The 9,084-nt window shown below is 57.0% G+C and overlaps 1 protein-coding gene across 1 annotated transcript; it reads right to left on the bottom strand.

Moving 5' to 3' along the window:
* Positions 1 to 410: 410 nt before the first annotated feature.
* Positions 411 to 5,772, bottom strand: MAPK15 (mitogen-activated protein kinase 15). The gene is made up of 16 exons (XM_006830871.1): positions 5,704 to 5,772; positions 4,731 to 4,829; positions 4,478 to 4,507; positions 4,252 to 4,342; positions 3,627 to 3,757; positions 3,381 to 3,544; positions 3,099 to 3,238; positions 2,774 to 2,831; positions 2,452 to 2,589; positions 2,134 to 2,239; positions 1,935 to 2,003; positions 1,802 to 1,892; positions 1,568 to 1,689; positions 1,341 to 1,469; positions 1,081 to 1,253; positions 411 to 693 (listed from the first exon to the last, which is right to left on the bottom strand). The coding sequence occupies exons 1-16, from the start codon at positions 5,770 to 5,772 to the stop codon at positions 411 to 413; spliced, it is 1,893 nt and encodes a 630-aa protein (XP_006830934.1).
* Positions 5,773 to 9,084: the final 3,312 nt, after the last annotated feature.

The following is a 9,084-nucleotide window of genomic DNA, read 5'->3' as shown; positions in this document are numbered from 1 at the left end:
AGCTGCTTCTCCTACCGTAGCTCCTCCATGCCACAGTCTGCCCTCATCACAGCTCAGACTACACCTGGAAGACTTGGAACTTCCCCGGGCAGGACAGCCAGGAAGTGACGCAACAGGATCTGGCCCCAGCCCAGGGTGACTGTGGAGTGGGCCACCCCAGGCCCCGTGATCTTCCTACCCCGCCCCCCAATGCTGGTGACCAGAGTCTCATGGAACATCTTCCAGTTGCTCAGTCACCAGCCAGCCCAGGTCCCTGAGTCACTGGCCTGGTGGGGAGAGACACAGCTGGACACTGATGGTGACCACAGTCTAGGGCCACACCCTGGGGGACAGGGACTGCTTGCCATCATGTCCCCTTTGCCTCTCTGGTTCAGTGTAACATCACAATTGTAGATATCTGTCCCTGCCCCTCAGGACCACAATGGGGTCTCATACTCAGGGACCAGCAGGGCAGCTGGAGGCAAGGTGGGGACAAAGGACAGGAAGCTGACCCCACACCTGTTCTGCAGGCCACCCCAGTGATGGTAGCCAAGGAGAAGGCCTCCACTGGGTGCTAGGTGTTGGGCACTGGGCCCTAAGTAGAGACAGCCACTCGGCTTCTCATCTGGCTTGTGGCCTAGGAAGGAGGGGTTCACGACAGGGCAGTGGGGACCCTGGGGGGAGGACGGGGAGGCCACAAAAGAGAGTCCCGCACTGCAGAGAGAGACTTTATTGTTGGAGATCACAGGTGAACTTTCTCCTCTCCCCAGAGACCCCAGAGAAGCTTGCGGGAATTGGAGTGTGGCCAGGCAAACGCAGAAGAGGGAGGGCTGAGGGGAAAGACTAAGGCGGACAGGGAGAGTTCCAGACTAAGGGAAGGGAATAGTAAGAGGGTCGGAGAGGGGCTGGGGGAGGGAAGGGTGGGCAGTGAGGGTGAGAGGGGCGTTGGTGACTGGGTGATGGGGTGGGAGACAAAGGGAGTTTCAAGTGGCGTGGCAACAGAAAGAGGGTCTAGAAGAGTGAATGAAGCCTGGTGGAAGGGCGCGGTAGGGGCCGGGCTGAACTGGGGAGAAGCAGGGTAAAGGAGCAGGGAGGGCTCACGCGAGGGGTCCTGGGGGCAGGGGCAGGCGGCCCAGCGCTGAGTGGCAGACGGTTCCGTAGGCTTGGGAGTAGCCCCCGAGCGCGGCCCTCGCAGCGCCCTGGGCCCCTTGCGAGGCAGAGAGGGAGAACATCCTCCGGCCGGGCCGGGGCTGGGGCCGGGCTTCAGGCCGGGCCTCCTGGGGAAGCAGCCAGCCACCTGGCGGTCAGTCGGGGCCCTCGGAAGGGTGGGACGCGGTGAACGGGGCGGGGGCGGGACTTACCTGTCGGCTGCCGGCCGCCCGCATCCCACGGCCCGGGGGCCGCTCCCTCCGGATCAGGGCCTGATTGGTCACTTCGGCCGCGGCCTGTGCGGTCAGGGAGGACCCCGCGCCCCTGACCTGGGGCTTCATCTGAGAATGGTGCATCACCCGGTCACTTGGCAGACAGGGGTGCGGCCAGTTCCCGGGAAGGACACGCACGCCTCTCCCCCACTCACCCTCGAGGGTACCGACGGGATATCCTCTGCCGCCCCGGGGGGCTTTCCCCACCTCCCCAGACCTCCTGGGGACGGCGGCTGGGGCAGGGGAGCCGACCTCTGCCTGGGAATGTTCTTGGCTCCGTTGGGGACATCTGTAGGGTCGAAAGATCAGTCCAGAGTTAGGGGTCCGGTGCTGCGGGTGATTGGTGGGCCCACAGGAGGGGCGGGGCCTTGCTCCGTGAGGGGAGGTTAAAGGTCACACACCGTGTAAGGGGTCGTGATTCGGGCTGCTCTGCGGCCTGGCTCCGGGGAGCTGCGCAGTCGCCCTCGAGGGGAGCTGCGCGACGGCTCTAGGCTGGAGCGGGTGTTCCTGGGGCCCCGCGGCCGTAGGTCCTGCCTGGGGCGGCGCAACCTCCAGGTCCTCGGGTTTCTGGTCGCGCTTGTAGCCTCTCCGCTCCAGGATCACCTGAGGGAAGTAGGGGAGCTCAGAGGCGCACTGCGTTGGCGTGGGGGAACTAGGGAAACCCCTGCGGTCAGGGAGGGCCAAGGATGCGCGTGGACAGGGGGGGACGGGATGGGGGTGGCACGAGGCGCACTTGATAGAGACGGTTACGATATTCGGGGGCGGAGAGTCGCACTCCTTCATCCAACGGGAGTCGCACGTCTGCCTCCAGGGTCCACTCGCGGGCTGGGCAGCGGAACCTGCGGGAGCCCACCGGGGGGAGGGGCGCAGGAGAGCCGGTGGCCCGGGCTCCATCACATCAGCCCCTCCGGCTTCCCTGCTAACTCTTGGGACCGTGCCCCATCTCCACTGCTGTACCTGGGGACAACCTCAAGGCCCTGACTGGTGTCTGGTGTCCCGCCCAGACCCTACTCCCTGCCCACTTCTCCTCGTGGCCCCGCCCCGTCCCCACCTTTGCACGTAGGGGTGCTGCAAGGCTTGGGCCGCGCTGAGCCGCTTGTTTGGTGCAAACACCAAGAGCTGTGTGAGGAGGTCCAGGGCCTCAGGGGGAGTGTCTGGTGGCAGAAGGGCGTCCAGCGTCTGCCGTGGCCTGAAGTCAGCCCAACTGTTAAACCCTCTCCAAAGCTTTGACTCGCAGACCCCATCCCAAATTCATGTCAGAAGCCGGGGCTGGGCTTCATCGGCTTCAGTCCAACCTACCCTGCTCTCCTTCCCACTGCACGCCCCCCTCTCAGCCCTTCTGCCACCTGCTGGCTACAGAGCTGCCCACTCACCGGGCCCCGAGGCTGCGCAGGAACGAGGCGCTGTAGTTTGAGCCGAAAGCCAGGAAGTCTGGGGGTTCCAGCATGGAAGGGCAGGAGATAAGTACACGTGCCTCCCAGGTGGGCATACATATGGCCCCACCTGCACATATCCAGGTGCCTCACACTCCCGAGAAGACAAATTTGTAACCACCACAGCAGGGGAGCAGCCCCCTCCCTCATGGGTATCCCCTCAAAAGAAATGACCCCAAGCTCCTCTCCAGCTCCCAGTTCCCCTGGACTCCTGTGCTCCCACCCTACAAACTCCCAGCAGAGAGGCCCCTGGACCTGTGCTCACCATCCTCCGAAGGCAGTGGGATGCTCTTCAGGATCAACTCCAACTGGTGGAACGTGGACGAGCCCGGGAACAGGGGTCTCCCCCGAAGCATCTCTCCCAGGATGCAGCCCAGACTCCACATGTCCACCCCAGGGGTGTACCTGACGGAGGGGTGGCAACATGGGGACAGCCAGTTTGGGGGGAGCCCAAGGAAGAGAAGTGGGTCTGGGACCCAGGCCAGGAGGAGGCCATCCCTGGGGAATGTGCAGGGAAGGGGGAAGGATGGAGGGGTCTCACTGTTACCAGCTGGAAGACAGCAACACCTCCGGGGCCCGGTACCAGCGTGTGGCCACATACTCCGTCAGGGCCTGGACCTCAGGCCCTTCTGGGAACTGGCTGAGAGAGCGGGCGAGGCCGAAATCACAGAGTTTCACCGAGCAATTAGCATCCAGGAGAACATTGGACGGCTGAGGGAGGAGGAGAGCGAGGGCTGCTGCTGGTGCACTGGGGCTGTGTGCTGGGGAGGTGCCGGCATGCTGGGGCTCACACCTTCTGGTCACGGTGGATGACGTTCCCTGAGTGGATGAACTTAGTGGCCAGCAGAAGCTGGTAGAAGATATACCGCTTATGGATGTCCTCCAGCAACTTGCCCTTTTGGATGACCGTGTTCAGGTCAGTGTCTGGGGGGGAAGGAGAAGGGAGCTGGGATGGGGGGGTAGGTGAGTCTCAGGGGGTGGAGGAGAGAGGCTCTGGAGGGATGCAGGGGAATCTCAGGGTGGATGGGAGGGGGGCCAGAAGAGGGTTGCAGGTCAGTCTGGAGTGAGAAAATGCAGGTCTGTCCCACCTTGAATTCATGCATAGCCTCCTTGTCAGACCCCTGCCTACAGTCCCTGGGTCCTGCTGACCAACACCAGAGCTGCCCTCACAGACCTTTCTTGGTGCTCACACTGCCTAGCAATCCCATGGACCTTGACTCCTGTCTCAAGTTTTAAAGCACTGCTCCCTGAGTTTTGGAGCCTAGCACAGACTCAAGCTGTTTGTTCTTAGGCATAAGGACACTGGGGCAGGCCACTGCAGGGACCCAGGCAGCAGGTCACAGAGGAGACATGCCAGGTGAGGCCCCATCAGCACCTGGGGAGGGGAGGACTGAGGCCTCACACATGCATCCACTTACCCATAGACTCAAACACTAGGTAGATGTCCCTGTCATTCTCTGCTCGGATCACGTCGAGGAGTCGGATGATGTTGGGATGGTCCCCTAGCTCCTGGGGATGGGGGGAAGAGTCATGGGCTGCTGGCAGGCAGGGGCTGTACACTGGGTGCCTAGGGGCCCAGATCCCCCATGTTTGGCTAGCGGGCACATGGGAAGGGATGCCCATGGAATAGTCTTGGCAACGAACCTGGAGGAGTAGGATTTCCCGGAATGTTCTCTGGAATGAGACAGAAATAAAAAAGAGCAATGTCTGAAAGATTGCAGAGGGCCGGTTCCCCCAGACACACAGCGGGCTAAGGGAGGTGAAATGGGTTGGGGAGCCCATTCTGGGAAGTCTGAGGAAGTGCTGCTGAACCAGGCTGGGATAGGGTATCATATCTAACCTGGCGTTTTCAGACACAAAGGGTCACTCTCAGCCCTCACTCTCCCCCATTACTCACCTGGGCATCAGTCTCATCTCTAAAGGCATCAAAGATTTTCTTGATGGCCACAACCTCGCCAGTTCTCCGATCCACTGCCTTCCACACTATGCCATAGGCCTGGGGACGGGAGGTTAGACTGCTGTTCACAGGGCCATTCCCAGACTGACCGGAGCCCACTGGAGACTCTGTCCTTCCTGGGAAAGGACCCCAACCCACAACTGCGGGCTGCCCAGCCTGTTGCCTGACATTCAGCACCTTCTTGAGGAAGGTTAGGGTTAAGGGAAAATGAGGTCAAAGGTGGGAAAGTCAGCCGAGACTGAAGTCTGTCTGGCCTGGGGGACTGCCAACCCTATCTATCTCCCCACCTCCACCCCCCCATCCCTGTCCACCCTGTCACTCAGTCTTGGTGGCTTTCTTCAGAAGCCGGCCACTTTCTAGTATCACTCCTGCCACCCTCCCTGCACTTAGTCCTCAACAGATGAACAGGTTGTGTGTGTGTGTGTGTGGGGGGGGTGAGGTCATCATCCCTCCCCATTGGCTCCAACCTACAGCCAGGCACCTTCTGTCTGTGCTCTCGCCGGACCCGTATCCCCCCTCGACTCTCCCTCCCCTCTCATGTCTCCCCCGCCACACACACACACACACACACACACACTATGCTTCCAGAGCTAAGCTGGAACCCACCCCTCCCCCACGTTATGAACTGAACCGGGTGGGCCTGATCTCCTCGGGTGTCCTGTGGGCGCCGGGAGAGGTGACCCGAGGAGGCACCCGGATTGCTTTTGTTTGAGACCTTTGGGGGCCCCGACTGCCGCCTGAAGCCAGGCCCTGCCAGGTCCCCTGGGAGGAGGCATTGCTAGAATTTGCCACCCAGAAAGGAAAGTTAGGCACAGAGGGGCTGGGTGTGGCCTGCCCAGAACACCTGCGCAGGAGGGTCTCACGCTCCGCGCTGCCCTCTCCCAGTCCGACGCCTGGGGTCCTTGGCGCTCACCCCCTTCCCAAGTCGCCGCTTGAGCAGGTATTTCTGCGCGACGTACTGATCCACCTCTGCCGCGCACATTCCGGTTGCTAGTCCGCAGACACCTTCGGGTTTGAACTGTTTTCCGGTTACCTTGGGAACGGACGGCCGCGCCGGGCCTCCTTTGCGCCTGCGCTGCCGGGGTGGGACCGGTCCCAGGTTCTGGACCGCTAGGACGCGGTCAGCCTAGTCCAGGCTTGGCCCCGGTTCTTGGGATCGGCCCGGCGCAGCTCGGGACCCTCGCTGCCTCCTGGCTGCGTCCGTGCCCAGCCAGACCTCCGAGAAGGGGCCATATAGCCTCCCACCTTAGGTACCAGAAGCAGTCTGCCGCCTTCTGTGACCCCGCTGTGAGCAGGCGCTCGTCCCTATCCAGAGCATCGCCCAGCCCGGACAGTCTGGATGCCTGGCACGCCATTCACAGGCCTCTGAGCCTAGAGCAGGTCCTCAAGGGACCGGACACCTCCAGGGATCGCTCCAGAATTGCAGAGTTTGAGGACCTGGAATTGCTGGAAAGTGGCAGGAAGAGTAAAGTGCCGGGTGAGTTTGCAAAACTGGCTTAGAGGGACACCGGACGGATATTAAAGCCTTGGAGAAAAAACAGTCAGGGGCCTGGGGCTGAGCATGGAAGGAGGTGGGGGCTCAAGCCTTTGGAGATTGGCGGGCATCGGAGAGGAGGACGTGGGCAAAGGCCCCCAGGCCCATGAGACGCACTGCGTGGCTGGCTAGCTGGGACTGAGACCAGATTTTGGAAGGGAAAGCGTTGGCAACTTTTCCTGTAAGTTTAGGGGCCTCTCCGGCCTGCGATTACACTGTACCGCTGTGGGGCACTTGGAGGACACAGGAAAGGGGCAAGTGTAGAAGCACAGAGACCAGGGAAGCACAAGAGGATGGGGTGATTGTAGGTGGGTGGTGGGTGTCAGAGGGGGATTCAGTGACCCCAGACCCGTGGTCAGGGAGTCTGGAAGGCGGTGCTGAGATGGGGCAGACTGTTAGGTGAAACAGAGGGCAGACCCCAGGGATTTGGACATTTTGAGTTTACTATGCCCATTAGACAGCCATGAACTGGGAGTGGTGGGCAAGACTCAAGCACGTTCTGGGAAGAGGTAAGATGCACTGTTGGGGTCCATGGCATTTGAAGGGGCCACCAAGCAGTTCACCAGGAGAGAATGCATTCCCAAGATGTATAGGAAGCCCCTGAGCTGTCTGGAGATGCGTTTTTGGTTTTAATTTAATTTGTTACAGGTTTATAATTTTGTACAATAAAAATGAGTTACTATAAAATAAAATCCCACAGACACACAAAATAAGATTCTTTTTAAAATTATTATTGCTCCGTACAATTTCTCTGTCCTACAGCCGTAAGAGCCTCTTAAAGTTTCCCCTCCAGTCCTGCACTGACTTCCTTGTAGGCTGCCCCATAGTTCATGTTTGCCGAAAGGCTGACGGTTGAGTCCACCCAGAGGCTACAGTCCTTGGCTCCCAAACTTCAGAAGATCTCCTTCCAAGGAAGCCAGCCATTGAACACCCTACAAAGCACAGTTCTATTTGCTATGAGGTTTTGTTTAGACCCATGCCAGTTTGTGATTTGGAACAAGGAGGGTTTGGAGTGAAAACCAGAGCTGTCTGTGTGTGGTGTCTGGTGGCCAGGTGAAATAGGGGTTTCCAAAGGAACGAGAAAGCAAACTGAAACACAAGATACCACCACATGTGTATTAAGTTGGCTAACATTAAGAAGACCAACCAGAGGAGACAGGGGGCAAAGATCTGAAAATTTCTTAGCTATAACCAAACACCTTGAGAAACTGAATCCCTGAGTCTGGGGGCTCAAGACTGTAGTCTTGGGGGCACCAAGATCAGTGGGCATTACGTAATCCACAAAGACAACGTGCTGTCTCTTACTTTGGTGAGAAATAACTGGGGTTTTAAAAGCTTGTGAGTGGTCATCTAAGATGTAACTATTGGAGTCTTCATGTCAGAGCAAAGAAGAGTGAAAAAAATCAAGGACACAAGGAAACAATTCATCCAAAGGACTGATGGCCACTTGAACCCTAGCCTTGATGACCCTGAGACCAGAAGAACTAGATGGTGCCCGACCACTGCTGCTAACCTCTCTGAAAGAGAGGAGAAAATGTGGAACAAACATCAAAATCATAAATAACACCAGGCTATGGGTCAGACAGAGGCTGATGGAACTCCAGAGACAATGGCCCTTAGTCACCCTACAAGCCTGGAACTGAATTCACCCCCATGACTCACCTGTCAGTCCAGTGGTTGCCAGGCCTAGACAGTGAACAGTAACACCAAGTAGATGAGAGCTCCTGAGGACAAGTAGCCATTTGGGATCAGTAAGGCAATGTCTGCCCAGGGATATAGCTTAGAAAGCAGGAAGGGATAGGAAAGAATGAAGAGAAATGCTAAAAACAGGGGAAAGAGAATGTGTAGTAATCGTTGACTGGAAAACCAATTTAGCTTGTAAACCTTCAGCCAAATCACAACACAAAGTTAAAAAAAATAAGACTTGCTTACATACCAAGTGTTGGGGAAGGTTAAAATGCTACAGCCCCTTAAGGCAGGCAGTTTCTTAAAAGGTTGAACAGAGACTTACCACATGATTCCACTTCTAAGAAAAATGAAGACATGCCCTTACAAAGAATGTACAAAGCAGCTTTACATGTGATAGTCCCAAACTAGAAGCAGTGGGAATGTTGGACCCAAGATTGAAACAGGCGAGTGGATGAACAAATTGGGGCACATCCATTCAATGAAATGTCACTCAACAATAAAAAGGATCAAACTATCGATCCCTACAGCAGCATAAATGGATCGCAGAATTACAGAGAGTAAAAGAAGTCAACCATCACACAAAAGAGTATACTATATGAGTCCACGTATAGAAAACTCTAGAAAATGTCAACTAATCCATAGTGACAGACGGTAGATCAGTAGAGCCCCCTTCCAGGCATGTCTCTGTAGAGCTAACTACATATATGTTGTAGTTGTTATTATGTGCTGTGGAGTCGGTTCTGACTCATAGTGACCCTGTACAGGGTTTCCGAGGCTGTAAATCTTTACGGGAGCAGAAAGCCTCATCTTTCTCCCACGGAACAGCTGGTAGTTTCGAACTGCTGACCTTGCGGTTCACAGCCCGATTCGTAACCACTACGCTATATACATAGAGATATTTGTGTGTGTATATATATATATATATATATACACACACAGAGAGAGAGAGAGAGAGAGAGAGAGAGAGAGTCCTGGTATGGCGCTGTGGGTTAATGTTTTAACTGCAAGGTCATCAGTTCAATCTCACCAGCTGCTCCTTGGAAACCCGACTCCATATATATACATATTGTT

This window comes from Chrysochloris asiatica, unplaced genomic scaffold (assembly GCF_000296735.1).
Source record: "Chrysochloris asiatica unplaced genomic scaffold, ChrAsi1.0 scaffold00001, whole genome shotgun sequence".
In the NCBI taxonomy this organism is placed as follows: Eukaryota; Metazoa; Chordata; class Mammalia; order Afrosoricida; family Chrysochloridae; genus Chrysochloris; species Chrysochloris asiatica.
This window is presented reverse-complemented; position numbering and strand designations above follow the sequence as displayed.

Coding starts and splice junctions, on each gene's coding strand:
- MAPK15 (XM_006830871.1), bottom strand. CDS start 5,772: ATGTGCGCGGCAGAGGTGGATCAGTACGTCGCGCAGAAATACCTGCTC. Junction 2,004..2,133: donor ATCGTAACCGTCTCTATCAA/GTGCGCCTCGTG, acceptor TACTTCCCTCAG/GTGATCCTGGAGCGGAGAGG. Junction 1,470..1,567: donor CGGCAGAGGATATCCCGTCG/GTACCCTCGAGG, acceptor CACCATTCTCAG/ATGAAGCCCCAGGTCAGGGG.